Source organism: Meles meles, chromosome 5 (genome assembly GCF_922984935.1).
Source record: "Meles meles chromosome 5, mMelMel3.1 paternal haplotype, whole genome shotgun sequence".
Lineage (NCBI taxonomy): Eukaryota > Metazoa > Chordata > Mammalia > Carnivora > Mustelidae > Meles > Meles meles.
Genome location: NC_060070.1, coordinates 76561833 through 76586288, shown reverse-complemented (window position 1 = coordinate 76586288; position 24456 = coordinate 76561833). Strand labels below are relative to the sequence as shown.

The window sequence follows — 24456 nt, the reverse complement described above, 5'->3', positions numbered from 1 at the left end:
GAAATTAGGACACATGACACTAGTTTATTTGACTCTGGGATTGGAGCATCTTTCATGTCTCCCGGGATGCTAGTGTTGGGTAGGACATTCTTGGGCATGCAGGTTCCTGCAGAGCAGAGACAACTGTCAGAATCATCGTTTAGCATATGGCATGTAAGGGCTCGACAAATGCTTATTGAATTGAAATGAATTATGAACTAAAGAAGGTTTTCAAGCATCTGTCAGAGCCTAGCTATTATGTAGGCTTTTATTTGCTATTGGAAAAAGCATGGATGTTCCACGCATATGATTTATAAAGTAAGTCTGGGGGGATAGTCTTAGAACTTGAGGACTTCCTGGTACTTTGTGGCTTTCTTGCCCTGGTTGTTGGACAGCCAGAGTAATAAAGTGGTACCTGAATGTGATCTAGCCTTTTTAGAAAACAAAATTATTTCTGAAATCTAAAAATGTTCTTTTTAAAAAGGGTCTTTATAGATCTGTGTTTAAACCCAATATCAGTACTAAGGTAAGTGAAAATACAGGTTATGCAAAATCGTGCCAGTCAAGGCTCCAAGATTATATTTCCTGAGCATTTGTTTTAAACTTTGGAAAACATGTCTAATCAATATTCTGTGTCATTCAGATCTGGGTAGAAAATCATCTGTTGTTAAGGGACAGTGTGTTTCAGCTCATAAACCAGTGCCCATTGCCATAAAGTAAAATGGTGATGTTATGAGTTAAGAAAGTAAGAATTTTAACCTAAGTATTATAAGAGCTTACTCGATTTTCTTTTCTATAAATTTTAAAGTGTGAAATGGAGCAAGGACTGTATAGTCACTATCCAGAGGACAAAGATTCTTGCATCTCCCTCAGGAGTAGGAGTCTGTTATTGGAAACATCAAGTCCAAGTGCTGAAACTCAAAGTTAGGGTTCAGGGCTAGTAATTTATAAAACAGTTAAATGAGTAGCTACTCAGTCAATGAGCCATTCAGAATTAATGTAGTTTGTTTATATCCTATTTTATAAAAAGGAACAGCTTTGAATACTCAAAGAATTAGGTCATAGTACTAAAATTTCCTTGGTCCTTTCCTTCATGAATATCAGAAACATCATTAAAAATCTGGTAGGTGATACCTCCATGTTCATAAATGACTTCAAAAATCATTCATGTCCTTCTAGTAGGATATGAAGCTTTCATGGTTCTTTGTTTTACCCCTTCATGTGATTTATTTATGTTTCATTTTTGAAGTTAATTTCTTGATTTCATTTCCTTATTCTGAAATCATTTCAACATAAATTTAAGTTGTGGTATATTATGTTTTAGTTTTTGGTTGGGTTTTGTTTTAATTTTTGCCTTTCCTCCATTTTGTTTTTGGTTTTGTTTTTAACATTCCATGTGCACCCACCATTTTTCCCCCGACAGTGACCTACCTCAGGATCTTTGTCCTCTGTACAGGCCTGGAGAATGGGAAGACCTGGCTTCAGAAAAAGACATCAACCCCTTCAGTAAGTTCAAGTCTCTCAACAAGGAAAAACGGCAGCAGACTGGGGAGAGAAGCATCACTTCAGATTCCAAATCAGTAAGACCTTTGGAGAAGTCAACAGAATACACATACATGAAGCCCTCTGACAGAGATAGCTCTCTGTCAGGAAAGTTAAAGACACTGGAATCTTCTACAGAGGCAACCAATGGATCTACCACAGTGACTAAGGTCAGCAAGGAACCTTCTGACACTCGTGTTGCATTTGAATCTATAGCCAAAGAAAATTCCCTTTTAGGGGAAGATGATGACTTTGTTGACTTGGAAGAACTTTCTTCTCAGCCCGATAGTGGAATGGACAAAAGAGACACCTCAAAGGAGTGCCTTTCTCTTGACCCAGTAGAGCTAAGGAAGGCTAAGTCCCACATCATCGATTCTACTACAGAAATGCAGGTGCAGTCAGCCCTGAACTTTTCAGGAGCAGATAATGATGCCGAACTGAAGGGGGCCCTAGATTTAGAAACTTGTGAGAAGCAAGATATAATGCCAGAGGTGGACAAGCAGTCTGGTTCCCCGGAAAGCCAGGTGGAAAACACACTGAACATACATGAAGATCTTGATAAAGTTAAACTCATTGAATATTACCTTAATAAGAACAAAGAAGGGTCACAGTTAACTGAAAACTTGCAGAAGGCAGAATTAAGTGATGCCAAAAAGACTGAGCCAGTGGGAATAGATATCACCCTTAGTAGTTCTGTTCCCCAGGTGGGTGGTCCCCCAACTGAGGACAGTAAGGAGCCAGATAAAACCTGGGTGAAAGACAGAGTGTCCCTCCCATTGCAACTGGCGTCTTCTACAGAAGAAAATGTGAATAAAGGGTCTTTAGACACCTCTTCAGAATCTACTCTGGACAACAGCTGCCAAGGCGCACAAATGGATAATAAGTCCGAAATTCAGCTGTGGCTATTAAAGAGAATTCAGGTACCCATTGAAGGTAAGCCACTTCTCTTTAGTATCGTTATATCCTGTTGTACATTGGCTTTCTGAAACTTGTGAATACAAGCAAAATTAGGACAATTGTTTGAGAACAGTGTTCTCTCAATAGACTGTGTTCTTTACTGATAACATTAATTGGGAAAAAAACCTAGCATTATATAGTATCTGTTTTGGAACTTGAACTGTGACCTAGGTTTCTAGGTCAAAAGTAGTTTGTTTTTTAATTTCAAGGAACTTTCCTTTTCACCTTGAACTTTTTAAATCTAAAGGGGTTTGAAATGTTTTGGAAGATAATTCAGTGCTAAGCCAGATTGCCTTATGTTGTAAGTGGGTCCTCAGTGTCATTCCTTGAGAAGTATCCTTGTGAAGCGCCACATTGTGTGGGTTTTTATGCTTATTCCCAGCATGTCGCATCTTACGTGATGCAGAACCAACTGAAACTGCAAACCTTGTCCTTTTTGTGCTAAAGAAGGTCTGGAAAATGTGATTAGTTCTAATTTGATGATGTTTCTGTCATATATTTTGATTTTCTGTCACTAAGAAGGGATTGGGAACTGTTCTTTACAAGTTGAAAGACTTTACTTTCACCAGTATTGTCGATCTTGAGAAAGGTGGTTTTTTTTTCCCCCCACGTGTGATTCAGATATGCTTCCTTCAAAAGAGGAGAAAAGCAAGACCCCACCCATGTTTCTGTGCATTAAAGTAGGAAAGCCGATGAGAAAATCCTTTGCCACTCAGAGCGCAGCCATGGTCCAGCAGTATGGCAAACGAAGAAAGCAGCCAGAGTACTGGTTTGCCGTTCCCCGGGAGAGGTAATAGGGGGCTGAAATGGAAAATGTTGGGCTTCTAGATTCTAACTGCACCTTGATTTTTTTTGTTTGTTTGTTTTAGCTCTTTAAATAATTAATCTCATTCTTGAATAAGACATTTCTCTTAATTGTATCTTTTAGAATTTCTAGGAGGACTTTTTTTGAGTCGTTTTCTGCTAATGAGTGGCTTCAGTTTAGCAAATTTGAGGTCATCTATGCTGAAACCCTTTTATGACTTTCTACACAGTTGAATTTTAAATGAAGGAGAATTTAGATATTCTCAAGTGTTGGGAATTAGAAGTGCAATTCTGTCGAGAATAAAAGAGTACTGTGGAACAGATTGAAACCTCTCTAAGGGCAGGAGAGAGGCATGGGTGCAATTCTTGAAGTGCTTATTATTCTAGGGAACTAACGGTCGCTTTGGCCTTGAGGAGGGAGTCTCAGTGACTCAGCAGCTGAGATGACGTGGGATCACCTGGGTGGGTTTAAGGGACTGTACCCTCTAGAGAGATTTGTATATTTAAAACTGCCAAAGAAGAAGTGTTAGTGGTTATATGAGTCTAGGATGGCGGGCCCAATGGTACAGAATTTTTTTAGTGGTACATCATTAGGGACATCTTTATAATAGAAAATAGTTAGGAGATACTATTTTTAGGAAAAATGAAGTGTTTTCCTTTTGTATGTGTGGTAGAATAAAAATGTCTTTACAAAGGTCTTGCAGTTAGTTTTCAAAACTGTAAAACTCACATATCTTTCCTCTTTCCACCTAGTTGTTAACAGTATCATCTGGGCAGACCTCTTGGCTAACACACCTGCCAAGAATGAATATACTCAGCAAACTTCCTTAGGCATGAACTGTTAATAAAGCAAAATTAAATTCCAAGCAAGGGCACACCTTCTGGTTGATTAGTATCCAGAATAATTCTCATCAAGGGAGTTGTCCTGTTTTAATAAATTATAGTTTAACCTGAAAAATAGTTAATGGGATTTTAATTAATGAATTTGCCCATATCTGTTCCCTGTCTTAGATACAAAGCTGTGTTAACATGGACATTCAACATAATTTTTGTGTTTATGTCTTATACTTTCCTGCACATGCCTGCAATGCCACAGTACTTCATGGAAACTTTCAGGATATTGAGGAGATTAAAAGGAAAATGAATGTCTTTTTTTATTTAAAAATGTTTAACAGAAGCAATGTTAAGTTTCTGAAGACCTGGTAAAATGAGAGTTCTAAAATCGAATTTCACCCTCAACAATTCCTTAGAGATTTAAGCCCACTCCTGATTATTTAGATGAGGAAAATAAAGCACTGAAACTTTCATCCATGTTGCTGGCGAGGTAGACTTACAGAGGCTACCAGAAGAATCACCTGTTATATATCACTTTTTCTTTGGGCAGATGTATTATTTAAAATATAAGGAAATTATGGGTTTTTCCCTATTTTATTAGCCTTAATGAAACTGTGCACACCAAGGACTCTTCTAGAATAAGTATAGCAATCCCACACATGTAGTTACTATATTATTGTCATTTTTTAACCCAGAAGAAATCTGTAATGTTGAAATACTTCTCTTTGATCTTTTATACAGGTGGTTTCTGTGGGCTTTTAATTTTTCTTTTCTCTCTCTCTCTCTTTTTTTTTTTTTATTTGAGAGAGGTGGGGAGGGGCAGAGTTAAAAGGAGAGAAGCTCAAGCAGGCTTCACGCTACGCATGAGCCCAACATGGGGCTCTATCTCAGGACCCTGAGATCATGACATGAGCCAAAATCAGAAGTCCCACTCTCAGGGGTGCCTGGGTGGCTCAGTCGGTTGAGTGGCTGCCTTCGGCTCAGGTCATGATCCCAGGGTCCTGGGATTGAGCCCTGCATCGGGCTTCCCGCTCAGCCGGGAGCCTGCTTCTCCTTCTCCCTCTGCCTGCCATTCTGCCTACTTATAGTCTCTCTCTGTCAAATAAATAAATAAATAAAATCTTCTTAAAAAAAAAAAAAAGGCCCACACTCAACTGACTGAGCCACCCCGGCACCCCTTGTGGCCTTTTTCAAGTAGGTCATTTCTTGAATTCCATTATATTGTATTTTAAAGTTTCTATGACTTGTCTTTGGCTAACCTGATGTACTTAGTTTTCTTTCTTAAAGTAATTGTGCATTAACCAAGCATTTTCTGGGAGGCATTATATCTCACTGTGTTATTGATGGATTTCTTTGTAGAGATGTTAGGAAATTTTTTAAAGATTTATTTATTTATTTGACAGAGAAAGAGGGAGAGAGCACAAGCAGGGGGAGCAGCAGGCAGAAGGAAAGGGAGAAGCAGACTCCCCACTGAGCAAGGAGCCCGATGTGCAGCTCAACCCCAGGACCTGGGATTAGGACTTGGCATCATGACCTGAGCCAAAGGCAGCCACTTAATGACTGAGCCCCCCAGGCACCCCAGAAATTTTTGTTTTAATTGCTCTTCCATATGTTTCTCTATCTACCTACCCTACAGGAAGCCACATTTTAGTTTAAGACTGGGAAAGATAGCGCAGCTATCTTTAGTTAATTCCCACCTAGAACTCCAAGTACAGAGTGAGAAATAAGAAAAGGTTGTTTTTATTTCCAGTTTATGAAAATCTTTTGGACTTCAGGCTCAGCCAAGTCCTTGAGGAGCTAAGACATGGCATGCAATGCTTTCCTTACTCTGATGATCATTTCTCAATTCCCTTGCTATATCAAATGGAGCATTTCTACTTGCTTTTCTATTACTGGATCCCTGCATCCATTAGAGGTTCAGGAGCAGAGTGAAGTCCCCCTGGTAGTGGCTCCCTTGCAAGGTTAAAGTGTCCTCTCAAAGACCTTCCAGATGTGGTGCCGTATTCTCACTGGAGGTCTCTCTCATTCCTCCAGTGCATCAAAGCTTCTTGTCACAGGAGATAATATTCTCATGTCGACGTACCTTCACAAGTGTGTTTCACTCTTCCTCTCTGTTGTTCCTGATATTTTAAAGACATGTTTGTTCTTTCCCCTTTTGTTATTATTACTAACAAATTAACACTACCAAAATATTTCCTTCTTCACTTACAGCATGCCCTGTGGTTTCCATGGCGCCATTGCCTAATGAATGGTCTACCAAGTAAGAAAGTGGGGAGGGCAGGAGCCAGGGGAAGCAATCATATAGTGGCTCTTTAACATCTTTGTTGGGGTTTTCCCCCCTGCAATCCTTGTTACTCAATTCTAGAAACAGAACTCCCTAACTACATAGTAACAGTTTTAAATTATCAGAAGATCTGACCACTGTGGATCCAGCAAAGCTGGTGGTTGGTTACCCCTTGCATCCCCGTACGTGGCTACTTGAGACATGCGCTCATTCACTGAGGACGAGGTGCCTGTCAGCTTGAAACCCTCCCTGCCTCCATCGCAGCTTGCAGATTCACACACTTCTCTTCAGTCAGCAGAGGACAGTAGTCTGCTGGGGAGATCTGCCTTGTCTGGAGCCTGGGACATCCAGCCTTTTCCTCCTCTTACTCTTGGTGCTAATTTAAACTTGAGAACGGTGGATGGTCTCACCTTCTATTAATCATCTAGTATAGGATTTCTCAGCCTTAGCACTGTGGACGTTTTGAGCTGTTTAATTCTTTGAGTGGATGTACTTTGCATTATGGGTTATTTAACAGCATCTGTGACCTCTACCTCCCCAGTTGTGACAACTGAGAGAGTCTCCAGACATCACCTGGGAGAGAAGTTGTCTGAGGGACAAAAGAATCTCAGGCTGAGAACCACTGGTCAAGTATGAGACCATGAGACCGGGCCCATACAACATTCAGAAACTGATTATGAACCGTAATAACCAAATAATTTAGGGCTTTGACTACTTAAAACTTTGTTATACTCAGTCACATTCACTTTAATTTACTGATCTGCCTATACTCTGTTTCCTTTAGTTGACCCTAATTTTTTGCATTTCATTAAAATTTTTTGAACTTAGTTATTAATCTATAGTTTTATGTCTATAAAAACAAGACTATTGCTCCTAAAGAAATAATTTATCTGGAAGGAAACCCAAAATTGATAGAATACAAATGAGAAGGTCTGTGGTGTTGACAGACATGTATTTTTGCCCCTTGACTCTGCACAAGTCTTGCTAGCAGCTGTCCGGAGTGTAAAAAGACGACCATCTCATGCCCTGCCCTGGAGGGCATGTGGAGTCTTGGGCTGCCCGGCTCTGGCCCGTGGAATAGTGAGTCACAGAATCAGACAGTGACGAATGAGAATCCCTGGGAATAGTGTGCCTTAGAATGAGGTACCTTATCCATTTGAAAAATAGCTTCTTAATTTGGAAAATGGGTCACTGTGGAGCATTAAGTAGTTAGATCATGTCTGAACACTTACTGACTGCATAGGACCGGGCAGGTGTTGGGCTAGTTCTAGATAAATAAGATTGGGAGTCTACCTTTAGAAGCTTATGAAAAGCTTTGAAATAGTTCCTAGTTCTTTTTAGAAACTTGACAGCATTGTATTCCGTAGATTTGGATCTTGTTCTATGTGAAAAATGCAATTGTCTTTTTTCTTAATACTAAGAGATTATTTCTTTCTTTTATTTTATCTTATGTATTTATTTATTTATTTTTATTTACTTGACACAGAGAGAGAGAGACCACAAGCAGGCAGAGAGAGGAAGGGAAGCAGGCTCCCCACTGAGCAGAGAGCCCGACGCAGGGCTTGATCCCAGAACCCTGGGATCATGACCTGAGCTGAAGGCAGAGGTCTTAACCCACTGAACCATCCAGGCACCCCTATTTTTGTTTTTAGAAAGAACCGATAATTCCTGTTCATATTGAAACAGCTTATTTTTTTTTTAAGATTTTATTTATTTATTTATTCACTTGAGAGAGAGAGCATGAGAGAGGGGAGAGGGTCAGAAGGAGAAGCAGACTCCCCGCGGAGCTGGGAGCCCAATGCAGGACTCGATCCCGGGACTCCAGGATCAGGACCTGAGCCAAAGGCAGTTCCTTAACCAACTAAGCCACCCAGGCATCCTTAAAACATCTTTTTATCCTGAATTCCTTATGATCTCTACCTGTGAAATGTTTTAGAGTAATTGATTTCATAATTATCCAGCTTTTAAAATAAGATGGAATTAAATGGCAGGAACTGTGTAGAATTTGCTAAGTCATGCATAAATGTTAAATCCAAACTGAATTAATTGGTTAGTGTGATTCATGTAATAAGTAAGCTAATAAGAGAAAGGAAAGGGAGAGCCTGTGGGTGTTTTAAAATTTTTTTCTACTTGAAAATAATTATGCTATGAAAATCTTAGCTACACTTGAACACACAGGTATATTGGTGGGAGCAGAATTTATTTTGCAATCTGCTTTTTCCTGCACTTAATGTTATACACATTTTCTACATGAAATAGTATGTTATTATAGATATACGAACAACATAGCACCCCTAATACATTCCCTGAATGATTTAATGATGCTCCTCCTTTGGATGTTAGGTGGTTCCAAGTTTTTTGCCTTTAAAAGCAGTATTACATTAAACATCTTTATAAAATTCTTCAGATAGTCTTACCAATTCACAGGATATGTTTAGGGCACATGGAAGTGTGTGACAATTTGTATACCACCGGCATGAGAGTGCCCTTTTCTCCATGTGATGGGAAATCTAAGTCATATGATTCTTTATCAGTTTGGTAAGGAAGCAAATGCAGCTTTAAAATCATTTTTGTTTGTTTTGTTTTAACGATTTTCTTTATTTATTTGACACAGAGAGAGCATAAGCAGGGGTTGCTGCAGAGGGAGAGGGAGAAGCAGGCTCCCCACTGAGCAGGGAGCCCGATGCGGGGGTCAGTCCCAGGAGTCTGGGATCATGATGCTAACCAAAGGCAGATGCTCAACCCACTGAGCCACCCAGGCACCACTTTAAAATCATTTTTGTTTTGGGCTCCCTGCTCAGCAGGACTTGGGCCCCCTGCTCAGTGGGCGAGTCTGCTTCTCCCTCTTCCTCTGCCCCCACCCCACTCCCGATCATGCTTGATCTCTCCCTCTTACTTTCTCTCTCTCAAATGGGTGGATAAAATCTTCAAAAATAAATACATTTTGTTTCAAAACTGAGTGCTTCGTATATGGTATTTGTTTATAAAAAGTAAGATCAGTAGTGGCCTGAGACTCTTTATTTATTAATAAAAACTTATTTATACCTTGATGTACAAATATATATTTAATAATTATTCTAAAATACCATGTTCTCTAATAAGCTTCTCATTAAAATCAGCAAGCACTTTGATTTATATAAGATAGTTAGAATTTGTGCCTGTCCACACTTAGAATAAACTCCTCAAGTACAAGTTAAGTTGATTCTATTTTAGAAAGCATGGTATTTTCTTCTGTAATGTCAAGAGTAACAGATGCATTTTATAAAAGCTGAGTTGTTTAATTCTTTCAAAATTGTAATGACTAACATACCCAGGAGCTCACAGGTAGCTGTCCTGTTAAAAGGTGCTCTCCATGTTGTATGCGCGCTTCTCACATCCCATCTGTGGGCAGTAAGTACTACTGCCTGAGTTAGAGATTTGTCTGGTCAAGTTCTGCATGGTCCCCTAAGTGAAAGCATGGAAGCAAGAGCAAGACCCATTTTTAGCAGCAGTGCCTTTTCTTTAGGTCTGCATTTCCCTCAAAGATAGTCAATGGAAACCCATCCCATGGACAAGTAATAGGTGTTTTTTGGTTAAATATGGTCCACAGTCAGTGCTTATCTCTCTGTAGAATAGATTTATGCTCACAGTTGTTACTCTCTTGATAGGTTTTTATAGGAATTTCTTAGTTTAATTTTCTGCTATTTTTCCTGATATTGGGGTAATAGATATAGTTCATTTATTTTATCTCTATATTTTAATTCTAGGAGATTACTTGGGTATTCATATATATAAAGATTTGTGTGTATTTAAAAAGTTTTACATATAGATAGACTACATTAGTCTGATTTCCATCAGTCTTAAAGTCTTTACTGTAGTACATAAAATTTGAGATTATTTCCCTTTTTCACATTTCCAGAAGTAACAGCCACACATACAAAGACCATATATGTAACCTCTTGGTCATCAAAGCTATGCTGTATGGTTAGGAGTGACTGGTTGATGGCAGGTCCTGGTCAGGATCTACCTTTTAACTATCTGTGTGTCTTCTTCTCATCTTTCAGAAGGGTTCACTCTTAGCTTTGGAATATTTAGAGTGAAGCTTGAAAGCTACCCATCCTGAGCATTTCATGATGTGCCATCTGTCTGAAATTGTATTCATTTTTAAACCATGAGTCTAAGCTGCTTTGAAGCCTGACAGAATTCTGGTGCCTGAATCAGAGCTTTATAAAGTGCATCAGATTATTGTGGTTGAACACATACTTTTCAATGACGTTCCAGTGATACCTGCACCATCCGAAGCACGACTGCCGCTCTTAAGTCAAGGGGGGAGTACGAGCTCAACATTCAGTTTCCCCAGCTTGGAGAGAGGGCTAAGAGGGCAGGTGGAGTGCTCAGTGCCTGCCCCCTGAGCCCTTCCCTGGCATGGTGCTCCCGGTAGTTATCTCACTTAAAACTCAGGAGTGCTTTGTGAGGTGTGTAGTGTTATTTTGCATTTTAGAAATGAGGAAAGTGGGAGGTACTGGTTTTCGACACCTTGCTCAAACAGGCAGATATCAAATCCATTTGATTTCAAATCCCGTTCTCCTAACTAGATCAGGCAGGCAGCTGAAACTGCCGTAATTATACCCTTTATTTAGACATCACTGAAACAGGGACGGGAGATACTGCAAACATTCAAGGTCGTTTCTTGACTAGCAAGGGAATGAAAATTTGCAGCATCCCCAGATTGATTCCTATTCTTGGGCCTTGCCGAAGTGCTCTCCCTCTGACTAGACGTGTTTCACTAATTATGCGGAGAGAAAGTGACTGATATTTTATGGGTGCTACTCCGTGGGTGCTCACTAATAGAACTGAGGTGGTCTAATGACAACATTGTATAGAAATGAAGAGCTTGGCTACAGTGTCCTTTCTGTAATATTAGGTAGCTTAACTTGGTTGCAGGCTGGTTCTAGCATTGGCTTATTATTAGAAGGAACTTTTATGTGCTACGGTGGTTATCTTGCCCCGAACAAACAGAACACTACAATATTCCTTCCTCTGAAGCTCATGTCACAAGGTGTGGTGACTTTATTTTACATGACGCTTCTGTGATCACAGTGCTTGAACCTAAACTACGGCTCCCTGTTCTCTAGTTCCTCCCCTTAAAATCTATTTTGTTACCTTATGGCCAAAATAATCTTCTCAAAAGGTCTTTTGATCATGTCACTTTGCCACAAAAAAATATCCTAAGCCTTTGGAACTAAAGTTTAAACCCCATGTTTGTTAAAGTTATTTACAGAATGGCCTACCTTCCTCACTTTTTCTTCATTTGCCTGAATCTGTGACTTACCTAAGATTGGTCACTTTATGGGTTTTTGCCTTTGAGGCCTAGGACCTTTCTAGCTTGGTACCTTTTAAAACTGTATTCCTGAACTTGGGTAGTTCCCTTCTCTTCTCCAGCTGTGTAAATCCTTTGTTTCCCAGAATAGTGCCCCCACAGTGATATTGCCCTAGACTGGCAGTAACCATCTTTTCTCAACCCACACTTGACTGGTGAACAACCCACAGACGCAGAGGCACCGGGGGGTGGGGGGAGTGGGGGAACGGGGGAGTGGTTGAAGTCTGGCACCTTTTCCTCTTACAGGAACAATCTCAGTTTCTAAATTCAGAAATACTGAGGACTAAAGCTTGTGAAGGAATGTGTTCTGTCGCATAGAGATGAAAGTATGTGGAGTTAACAAAGAACTCATGGCTTAGATGGGTGGATGCCCAACTTAGCTTTGTAATAAAATTATCTAGAAGCCTTTAAACATACAGAGTACCCAGATCCTTCCCTGAACATCCTGCAGCTTTGGATTTGGAATGGAATGCTAGAATCTGTGAGGTGTCCTCCATATTGTCATCAACAAAGGGAAATTATTATGTCCTTATTTTTACCCTCACATTCTATAGCATTTGATACCATTGACCATCATCCACTTCTTTTTCTTTTCTTTTTTTTTTTTTTAAGATTTTATTTGACAGAAAGACAGCAAAGGCACACAAGCAGGGGGAGTGGGAAAGGGAGAAGCAGGCTTCCCACAGAGCAGGGAGCCTGATGCGAGACTCGATCCCAGGAGGCAGACGCCCAACAACTGAGCCACCCAAGCACCTCCCATCATCCATTTCTTGACACTCTCTTTCCTTCTGTCATTCCTTCCCCGTCCTTTCTTCTTCTGTTTCCTCATTCAGTGTTACCCCTTAAATTAACCCTGTTATCACTATATATACAATTGCCTGCACCTAATTAATTCTTTCTTATACGCCAATCATGTCCAGTTACCTTCAGTGTAAAACTTCCTACTGAGCTCCAAACACATATACACCTGTTGGTTCTCGATATTTAGATCATCCAAGGATCAAACAGACTCAAGGCAGATCATACCCTACATGGGGTTTCTTATTTCTACTTTGGTACCTGTCACTATCACCACAACTCCTGCCTCCAGTTTTCTCCATCACAGTAACTGCTGCCACCAGCTACCCAGTCCCCAAGGCCAGAATATGGACAGAATCTTGCTTCTCAGTCATCTTCCCATGTTGGTCCATTACTGCATCTAGCTTATTCTATCCACTTTGTATCACTAGGATCTCTAGCTCCCATTCTACCCCTTCTGTGGACCTGGCTGAGTTTCAGTGGTAGAAAAGGTGAATCTGACATACTGACTGGCGTGCTTGGGATGCTCAGCTTTCCCTTCCCATGTCCCGCCCCATTACCCACCTCCCCTACCTACATGTATTAGTTCAAATATCTCCTCTAAGAGACTTTCCCTGTCTAGTTTAAGTGTACCCCCACCTCCGTCACAGTACTTCCTACATACACTCTTCTATGGGTGTGGACTACTTAGGGCTTTGACACCGTGTCCTAAAAACACTATAGGATCTAGTAGGTAATATACCCTAAATGCTAATTGGATGGATGCATGAATAAATTAGCTTATGGTCTCATAGATAAAAATATTGAAATATTGAAATACCTTATTCCTTAAAACTAAAATAATGCACAGACTTTATATAATTAGAAAAATACAAAAAGGCAAAAAGAAAACTCAAATTTGTTACACCAAACTAACACAATTTTTATTTTTATTTTTATTTTTATTTAAAAAGACTTTTGGCCTTTTTTCTATGTATGAATGAATGTCATGATAGCATGTGAGTATCTGTCTGTATCTGATAATTGTGGGCGTGTGTGTATGTGTGGGTATATTTGTATTTTGTCAACTGCTTTTACGTAAACGCATCTTGCTTTGCCATTAAATGTTGGGCATGCATTTAGTTTGCATGCATTACTTTTGCGGTAACAGGCAAAATCATAAAAAAGAAAACTGATTCTTTTCTTAAACTAGATTTATAAGGAAAAAATGTCCAAATTATAAGGACCGTCATGAAGACCAAGCATTTTCCTTGAAGAAAGAAGCATAAATTAAAGGAATCAAAAACTGACCAAGTTTTCTAGCGTGAAATCTTTAACCACAGTTAGTGCTGCATTTTCTGATCCAAAGTCATCTTGTTTTTTAGCAGGGTCAGGGCTAAATTGAAATCTTTAATAACTGTCAATGCCAGTAAGACCATAGTGGTAAATAGCCTTTAAAGTACTGTACTTTCTAGAACAGTTTAAGCCCTACATAGCCAAACCAGATACACTTGAGAATACAAGCCCTGTGATTTTCAAGTATAACACATACCATACTGATTCTTACTGTGATGTTTCAGGTAAAAGTGTTACTATTAAGGGGAAAAAAGGGGTCTCCAAAATAAACCCTAAAGGAATGATCTTCCTTTCTACTTAACACAAGTTGAGGTTCTGGAAAACTGCTGTACAAGTAGAAGCCATAGAATTACTAGTTACTGATGCCAGTATTTTTTTTTTTTTTAATGCTTTAAAATCATGCTTTAAAATGTTTTGCAGTGATACCACTTCCTCTCCTTACCTTTTGGTCACCTTACCTTTTTTTTTTTTTTTAAAAGATTTATTTATTTGACAGATAGAGATTACAAGTAGGCAGAGAGGCAGGCAGAGAGAGAGGAGGAAGCAGGCTCCCAGCTAAGCAGAGAGCCCGATGCGGGGCTCGATCCCAGCACCCCGGGATCATGACCTGAGCTGAAGGCAGAGGCTTTAACCCGCTGAGCCACCCAGGTGCCCCGTCACTTTACCTTTTGTCTCATTAACTTAACGGTCTAGAAATTCATCATCCCCTTTCAGAAGCACTATTAGGCAGCCACCCTTCAGTAATTTCAGTAACCAGCTTTGGCAAATGCCTCGAGTTAATCAATGACTCTGTAGCCAGATCCAAGTTCATGAAAAAATACCCTCCTCCAAGGAGCTCATCACTGTGGTGGCTGTGCTCTCTGCTGGAGGAGTGGACGCCCGCACTGTGGAGCGTAGCGCGGGGCCTGTCTCCACTGCAGGATAGTTAATGCTGATGGGTGCCGCACACAGTGTTTGGGAGTAAGTATGCAGAAACAGTAATTAGTGCGAACCTGGATGCCTGTAGGAGCCGGATGGAGGACTGGAGGGAGGGAGGCTGGGGGACCAGTGTTAATGAACTGCCCCAGGGAACAGCTGCTGCGTACCTGTGTCCCTCCAGCTGAATGCTCTGTGTGGGAACGTGAGCCTGGTATTGCTTGATCTTCCCATCTTTTTCAAAATAAATTGAAAGATGGATTATGTCTGTCAGATCTCCCTAATTTTTAAGTATTAGCCACTATTTAATTAACAAAGAGAAGTACAGATGCTGAGTCCAAGGCTATGGCCTGCCAGCCTAAGGCCTCCAGCACTGACATTAATAGAAACTTCTAGTTTTTACTTATTTTTAAGTGATCCTTTTTATCACTATAATTATTGTTCTGTTCAAGGATTCTCAAAAGAACTGTCCTATTATTTTTGGTGAACCAGGACAAAGAAGCATATTTAGTTGGTAATTTATAAATAATTTTTTTAAAGATTTTATTTATTTATTTGAAAGAGAGATTGAGAGAGCATGAGACCGGGGAGGGTCACAGGGAGAAGCAGACTTCTGCTCAGCAGGGAGTCCAACACAGGACTCTATCCCAGGATCATGACCTGAGCCGAAGGCAGTTGGCTTAACCAACTGAGCCACCCAAGCGCCCCAATAAATTTTCTTTTTATAAACACAACAAGACCCTTTAAGAATGGGCATTACACCAGGGCATTCTTAACCATTGCTTTCATTTAGAGTTGTAGAATATTGAATCTGAAAGCGACCTTACAGGGCAAGGAAAATGACCTTTATCGTACAAGGACCTTGGGTCAGGCCATTGATGTGGGTTTAAGAGGTGGTGGTTTCCTGGTAACAACCTCTGGGGGTCCAGAGTGCTTTGCCTTGCTGGGCTTCTGTGACTATATGGAGCCTGGGAATGTTTTAGATTGAAGTGCACTGGAGTATCTTTAATTTATAATCAACAATACCAGTGAATGGTGGGACTGCATATACATGTATTTGCTTACTCTCTGAGTCACATTCTTACTCTCTCCATCCCTTTCCTTATCTTATTTCCCATTCTCTGTGCCATAATGTACTCTAAAGTATGCTTCTAATATAATAGCTATGAAACTGATGGTTCCCGCTTAAATCATGAGGCAGGTTTAGGGGTTGTATCTTCCTGTGTGTAGCCCCAGTTTCTTCTCCTGCCAGTGAAGTGACCCTTGATGAGAATGCCTAACTGCTTCAGGGTCATTTTGGTCCAGTTTGTTGGTCTATGTGGTAGCAAGATTTTAGATAATCACATGGAAGGGACTTTGTAGAAGGTCTTTCTGAAGGTAGATAGAACTTCCTTATACATTTAATGCTCCAGACACCTATATGAGGAGCTAGGTTTTCTTACCTTCATTTTATTTATTTATTTTTAAGATTTTTATTTATTTATTTGACAGATCACAAGCAGAGAGGCAGGCAGAGAGAGAGAGAGGAGGAAGCAGGCTCCCCACTGAGCAGAGAACCGGATGTGGGGCTTGATCCTACGACCCTGAGATCATGACCTGAGCTGAAGGCAGAGGCTTTAACCCACTGAGCCACCCAGGTGCCCCTTACCTTCATTTTAGAAGCTCAGAGAGATTAAGGAACTTTCCCAAAGCCCCCAGCTAATAGCGAATGAGACCAGTTCAGGTCTTTACCTTAGATGTGCGTGATTTTTCACTTTACCTCACAACTATGTTTAAAAAAAGTAAAGAAGAAGAAGAAGTGAAAAGGTAACTGAATAAAATCCCACCATAGCTAATTTTGAGAAAATAGATTGTAATTGTGCCTAAAGCCCATATACTTAAAGTATAAAGAGGTTTTATATCCCTTAACCCTACAGTTTCTTTTAAAGATTTATTTATTTTAGAGGTGGAGGAGGGCAGAGAGAGAGAGAGAGGGAATCTCAAGCAGACTGTCTGCTGAGCACAGAGCCCAACGCAGTTTCAGTCTCGTGATCCTGAGATCATGATCTGAACCAAAACCCAGGGTCTGACGCTTAACGGACTGAGACACCCAGGTGCCCCTCAACCCTACAGTTTTGTCAGTGATGGGCTTTTAAGAAAATGACAGGGGGACTAACTCTAAAGGAAAAGGTGAAGCATATTGACTGAGACCGTGACCTGACCCGCGGTTAATCCCATTCCACCCCTAACATACTGTGTGGTGTTGGTCGAGGCAGTCTGTGTAAGCGCCTCTCTTCTTCCATTAAACAGAGATGGTGACTATAGTGGCTGCCTCATGCGGTTATTATGAGGAAAAAATGAACTTGTCCATGCACTTAATGAAAGTTACTTGTGCTTCTGCTGTTGCTGTTCCTTCCCTTAATGCTTTGTTGCCTCTGAGGTAAGCCTGCTGCCCTTCAAAAACTTGTATCATTGACCTTTGAATTTCTTTTCCACAGACGGCAACTTTAACGGCTAAATGGGGATTTGTAACTTGAGTAGGATGTCTCCTTTGGGGTGGATCCCTGAAGGAACCTTGTGTTGATGATAAAGACCTTTGAAGTTTATGAAGAAATTTGATGAAGCCCAAATTGGTCAGTAGAAAACTTAAACAAAGCTTGAGGGCTCGGTTTTGGTATCGACTGTTGTTGGATGGGTTGGCACTAGTACCGTGCCCGGAGGAGTATACATGGCAAGCTTCTCCCCAGGTCCACTGCCACGTGTGGGCTGTGGCCTTGACCAGCTCTTGGCTGGATCACCAGTGTAGATGGCTCCACACAGCCTTTGTTTCTAGGCCTAGCTTTTCCTGCTCTTCTGTCCTTGGTTCCCCAGCGATTTTTCTGAACCACAGATCTGGCAAGGCCCAGGCTGTTGCCTCCACAGTGCCCACAGCCGTGCCTCCCTTGTTCACACGCTTCCTCCACAAACGGCCCCATATCTGCGTGCCGTCTATACTACTGTTTGCTTAATAGAAGTCTTCCAAGGACTTCTATCCTTTTTTATTTACTTAGCCAATCTTTTTTAAGTAAATGTGTAGCTACTAACATACGGTCCTCTGTGTACCTTCTGAAGTCACTAGAACTGCCCCAGTACACTTCGGGAAACAGTAGCGGCAGGATGAGAGGTCCAAGCAGTTTATCTTGTGCTCAGGACTCTGTGACCCACCCAGTGAGCCAGCCCCCTCTGGCTCTTTCTTTCTCCTTTCCTGCCATTCTATTCTGCAAAGACTCAGTCTGGCTCTTTCATTGCACTCCTCAGGAATTCCCCCTCTGCCCATGTCCCAGCTCCCACACCCACTGGCTTCCGTCACCATGCTGTTGGAACTGTGTCTGGATTTTTTGTTTACTCCCTTCGACCTGAGCGCTCTAGGGCAGGGTCTGGGTCCCCTGGCCCTGTCCTCATCACAGAAGGCGCCAGTGACCCAACTGCATTACACTGCTTTCTCTCAACCATGTCCACCTCCTTCTAGCATCACCTGCTCGCTCATGCGCCATGTCCTTTTGCACATGTTCCCTGCAGGGAATGCCATCTCCCTTCCTCCTGTAACTGCCTCTTGCCCTGATCCCAGCCTGAGATGGTTCTCCTCCGGGCTTACCCTTGTAACCGTGCTGCTTAAAAAGATAAATAAATAATAAAGAAAAGAGGCAGCAGCATGAGAATAGTTGTTGGAGCCAAGGTATGAGAACACAGGGCTGGAACAAAGAGCACATTTTGGAGACAGGCACAAGACAGAGCTCTCAGGCATCCCCAGGACTTTGAATTTACCCTAAAACCTCCAGGGAGACATTGGAGGATTTTAATACACCTGGGTGAAAGTGATCAGATTTGTATTTTGTAAGATCACTTCTGCCTTCCCGTTGTTTCCTCTTGGCTTCCTTTCAGGACCACTTTTACTGTTTCCTCCTTAAATACCAGCTTTCCTACCCTCCAGCACTTGACCTCCTTCCCTGCTCACGTGCATGCGTTTACCACACCCATTGCTACATAACAGCAGCCTGTTTGGCAGTAATTACTGGTAATTGTGTTGGCTGGACCGGAGGAGGTATCGTGAGATAGGTGAGGCCAGAGAAACCCAGTGACTCATCAGAAACAGGGTGAATTACTGAAAGGATTTCAAAAGAACCATTAACAGGCTTTCAGAAGTGAAGACAAATGATGACTGAGAGTCAGTTGAGCTTGACAACAGGTCACTTTTAAGAAAATCAAGGGCACCTGGAGGCATACTCGCTGCCTTCTGCTGAGGTCATGATCCCAGGGTCCTGGGATTGAGCTCCCTGCTCGGTGGGGAGCCTGCTTTTCCCTCTCCCTCTGCGCCCCTGCTCCCTGCCTGTTTTTTTTTTTTTTCTCTCTCTCTCTCTTTCAAATAAATAAATATTTTAAAAAATAAAAAAGAAAAAAAATCAGCTTCACTGAAATAAGAAGGGAACAAGGTTAAAACTGCCTCCATCCGATAGTATCTGAAGCAGGTTTAAGAAAGGGTGTATACTAAAAGGTTAATAAAATCAGAAGGGAAGAATTCAGGAATGAAAAGAAGTTGGAAGTTATTTTAACCCAAATGTTCACAATACGTTCTGAAGGGAAGATGAAGTATGGGAAGGGAGCTTTAGGGAGAAACAAAATCCAGAGGCTTTTATGTTTAAGGATGGGGAGATGCAAGTAGGTTTGTGGATTAAGAGGAAAGGACTAAAAGCATGGATAGGTGGGGTGGAAATAATGGAGGAAATCACCAAGCATTAGGACTGTTGGAAATACAGACAAGAGGGTTAAAATAGGTTAGAAAAAAAAAAATGTCTTTTTCTGAAGAGAAGGGTGCTAAGAGGGACAGTGGAGGGGAGTGCAGTATCAGGATGGTACAATTGAGAGTGTTCAGAGGAAGGTTGGTAGGAGAGCGAGGTGGAGGGCTTGCAAAAACAGAGGTCTGGAATAGCTACCACTTGGAGTAGTACAGGAAGTGAGTTAGAGGTGAGTAGGGAGCCCCGTGAGGGAGGGTTTCTTGGCCAAGGTTAAGTGCCTTTGATTTGAGTAATCCATTAAACACAAATAAGAAAACCCAGCAACATCCATCATGGCAAATAAGAAAACCATCCATCCATCACCCATCATCGCAAGGGAGGAGGAGTCAACAAGACTGTTTCTGTGAGGTGTTTGGAGGGACCGGTGGAGTAGGAGGATCAAAGCATCACTCACCTCTAGGGGGCAACAGTGAGGGTGAGATGGAAAGATTGATCTGAAGTGTGTGAATCCCAGAGGGGCTAATGGCTGGAGAAGCTGGGGGAGTGAGGGGTCAAGGTGAGAGTAGAGCTGGTACGGAAAGGAGGAAGGAATGGGTGAAGGGGAGGCAGAAGGACAAGGAGGGGAATTTCCAGAACTTCGAGGCTTGTTTCCAGAGGGCAGGGTTGACTTCTGGGAACTAATGACCAGGAAAACCCAAGTTAGCCAAAAAGACCCATTCCAAGAATTAGGTTAAATAAACTTAAATAAACTTACAGTCACTCTAATCTAGAAGGAAAAAAGATGAAGTCATATCCTCTTCCTTGCTCCCCCCAATCAAGGAGTAAAAATAAACAAAGGCTGGAGAATTGTGCAGAAGTGGAGCTGGAAAGAGGGGGGACGTTGATTCCTCCCATTTGGTCTCCAGAGGCCTAAGAGTTAAGTAATCAGATTGGTTCCAAATGAACTTTAATTTTCTCTTGTGAAACAGGCCACTTTAATTCTTCGTTCTTCTTTCTTTGCCCTCAGAGGCATAGGATGAAGACTCCCGTCTACATGATAGAAGGAGATTTTATGTGGGAGGCTATTGCTGAGGGAGAAAAGCAGGGTATACTAGTGCTCTGAACACCTGAGAAAAGGGACATGAACATCCCCATTAGGATGCCCTGTTTGTGCAACATACTTTTGAGGTTTGGGAAGCCCTGAGGCTTCCCAAGGTTGGGGTGACCTTGTTTGGAACAGAGATGGAGCCTACCACCTGAGACAGTAGAGAGGCCATTCAGGGCTTCTGTCTTGTATGTTGCAGCCGGTGGAGAACCCTTCCCAGAAGCACGCCTGAGGGGAGGCGGCTGCCCTGTGATGTTGCCTGAGCATGGAGCTCAGCCCTGGTAGTGCTGTGAGCCTCCTGACGGAGGGTGTGGGAGGAGGAAAAACAGGTGGGCAGCATGTGTTGTAAGGGCCAGCTAGGGCATTTGGGTAATACTACTAAAGCTTCATTAATGAAACCTGAAGTCGAGGAAGTGGTTGACCTATGGTCTGACACCTCTGACTGTGGATGGGTCCTCCTTGGAGTTGAGTGTTCATAAGAGAAGAGGCGGTCAGCTTAGACTGGCTGCAGTATTCCCAGAGATGATGTTGGGGCACATCATTCAGTTTGCTGGGCCTCAGGTTGGACATAGTAATAATACTTGTCTCTTAGAATTATTGTACGATGGAAGGTCCTTGAAACGGGAGTCACATCTTTTCTCTTTAGGTCACTGATATAGTTCATCGGTATTGCTTAAAACATAAGGCCACTTCTGTGTTTGATATTAAAAATGTCTATGACTCTGACCCTGTTTTCTGTGATATTTTGAGACTGCCTCTCTCCTCCTTTCTAGTTTCTTCTTTCTGTAGCCAGTCCAAGATGTACAGTGCTTACCCAGTTTAAAGGACTGGCTCTGTCCCCTAACACTACACACTACAGACTGCTGCAGAATAGGACACTCACTCTGGCAACAAACAAATCCAGAGGCGTGATTCACCACCCACTGGAAACCCAGCAGTCCCAAGGGAAGAGGTTTCGGAGAAGAGGCCCTCTCACCAAGTCACCCCAGATTCCTGCCCCAGGCTGAGATATTTCTTCTAGAGAGTAATAGCATTGGCAGGCAAGAATGCTTTATGCCAAAATTGACCTTGTCCCCCTCTGCCCTAACGTGATAAAGTTCCTGAGAAACTCACACGTTCACATACCACTTAAGTAGCCATTCCCTTCCATGGTATGCCCGGTGTGGCCGGTAGTTTGGTCAAGTTTTACCAATGGCACACTCTGCCCAAATTGACCTGCTCCTAAAATAATCATGGCATTCATATGGATCCCAGGTCATTAATACCTTTCCCTCCACTGCCTTTAAGAGTTTCTTTTCAAGAAGGGTAGGGTGGGGAGAGGGGTATTGTCCTTTGCTGTGGTCTTATCTCTATTAAGACCACCTTAATTAGTCAAAGATGCTCTAATAATCTTGAAAATCTCTTCCAGAGAGAGGGTATTAGGTACAGGATTCCTTCTTCCTAGGAAGTCCTTTGAACCTTATATAGATCTTTCCTCTCTCCCACCTTCTAACCCATCCACCCTCCCAACAGGTTGTAAGCACAAGTCGTCTCCAAGGAAGGAATGTCTAATTATATCTCCCTCCAGTATAATAAATCCTACTTACCTTACATCTACAAAATAAAAAGGACTGTTTAAATGGTCTCCTTAGGCAATTTAATGTCTTTGTCACCAAAAAGAGAAGCAACTGGTAATTGCTAGGATAGCGTCTCCCCTTAAAATCTTTATTGACTTGCAGTTTGCACAATTTATATTTTCTTATAATGGCCAAAGAGGAATGAAAATTTTTTTTTAAAGATTTTATTGATTGATTAGAGTACTAGTTGGGCGAGGAGGAGCAGAGAAACAGAGAAGAGCAGAGGGAGAGGGAGAAGCGGACTCCCTGCTGAGCAGGAAGCCCAACACAGGGCTCATCCCAGGACCCCAGCGTTCATGACCTGAGCCAAAGGCAGATGACTAACCAGCTGAGCTACCCAGGTGCCCCTAATGTAAACTCTGTACCTCATTCCTCATTCCCTTGAAGTCTTAGACAGGGATATGTGTCAGCATGAGCTTTTAGCATTTCTTGGAATGCTGCTTCAATGTTCATTCATGCTTACCCAGTGACTTTCCCTATGTGGGTAAACAGAGAATATGTGAGCAGTCCTTCATGAAAGTCAGTCCACAAAGTGATGAAAATGTGACTAGTGTCATAACCAGGAAGTGAACTGGGGAATAATTTAGAAATCAAGGTGGAATAAGGGGGAGGGCTTTGTAGTTGGTTGAAAGAACCCAGTGGTCACCTCAGAAGATCTCGTCCTGGCTGTGATGCTGACAGACTGCAGAGTCCCATTCTCTTATATCTAAGCAGAGTTAGTTGAATTAAATGATACCCAGTATCCCTACCAGCTCTCATATTCCTGAAGGTAATCTCCGTGAGAGCAGGGTCACTGGCACATAGTGGGTGCATAGGGAGTGTTTCTGAAGGAGGCAATGCCATTTGGCCAGAGACCATGAGAAACAACCTAAAGTTGAGTGAGTTGGGTTGACTGATTGCTGTAAGGGGGAACACAGACCATGGGCCATCTCAGAAAGAGGGTGCTAGAAAGGAGGTATAGGATTTAGATTTGTGTTGGGTGATACAGGGAAGGGTTTAAGGAAGTGGGAATTTGTTCTAGATTAGATGCTATCAGGAAGCTGAAGTCCTGCTGTGATTGGGTATCTTATCAGTCCTATCTGAGAGGAACCAGACTAGAGAGGCAGACTGGGGAGGTTAATGCTGTAATAAGTAAAGAAGCATAGTCATTCACAGTCGCCAAATTGGAGGGATGTTCGGTCATTTTTGTGGCTGGACAACATTGACATTTTTGTTTGTGTTCAGATATAAGATCTCGGAGTGGTCTTGTTTTTGTCACATTTCATCATAGTCATAGAGCAGTCTTGTTTGATGTTGAATCTTTGTGAAATTGTTATGTTCAACAGGAGAATGCCAGGGTCTTGCTAGGAGTGCCAGGCTAGCTCCAGGTGTCAGGGACTGCTTTTCTCTTTCTCACGGGTAAGCTTGCCAGCAAATAATTAGGAAGTCATTTTATTCAATGTGGGTATGTGCACAGTAATTGCCTTCTTTTCCAAGAGTTAGAGTGAAGCATATTTGGTTCCCTATTACAAAATACAGTTAAGATAGGCAAAATTTTAAGTGTTAGACAACTGAAAGAGTTAGAATTGTATACTCACCAAACCTCTCTGGAGTGATTAATTTTTTCTAAGTAAATTTTTAATGGGAAATTTTATACTACATGGTGAAAATACTTCAAAGATTCAAGGAAGGCAACAATGATATCATTGTTAGGATAGGAAAACAAACAATGATGTCTTTCCTAAAAAGGGCAACATGGGTTTTATATAGCAAAGTTGTAAGGGAATTGCTCCTCTGACAACACAGTCCTACTTCTGGGAATATATCTTACAACTATACCTGTACACGTGTGAAGTGACTCACATACGAAGTTACTCGTCACAGCTTACTTAGTTCATAACAGCACAGTCTTGGAAACAACCCAAGTATCTATCTATAGAAATGATTATGCAAGCTCTGGTAAATCCACAGAGTAAAGTACTGGGTAGCTATAAAAGAAAGAATGAGGAAACCATTTATATACTGACATGGAACGATATCTAGGATATATTGTTAAATGAAGAAAACAAGATAGAGGATAGTACTGTCTTGTAGAAATGGAAGACAAAAAGAATATATATATTTACTTATATCTATATAACACTACAAAAAATATAGGAAATGAATAAAGTCATCTATAAAGGAAAAGGATGGGCACAGGATGTGGTGGACAGAGATGT

General features: G+C 41.6%; 1 protein-coding gene across 10 annotated transcripts in view; it reads left to right on the top strand.

Moving 5' to 3' along the window:
• The window catches only part of NCOA7 (nuclear receptor coactivator 7), a 158703-nt gene that overhangs the window by 112599 nt on the left and 21648 nt on the right, over positions 1-24456 (top strand). For 9 of the 10 annotated variants that reach the window (XM_046004337.1, XM_046004339.1, XM_046004341.1 and 6 more), the window contains 2 exons: positions 1403-2454; positions 3100-3268. In XM_046004337.1, coding sequence (XP_045860293.1) covers positions 1403-2454; positions 3100-3268 — 1221 coding nt within the window. The remainder of the gene's footprint in view (positions 1-1402; positions 2455-3099; positions 3269-24456) is intronic. The other variant, XM_046004342.1, reaches the window with a different exon arrangement.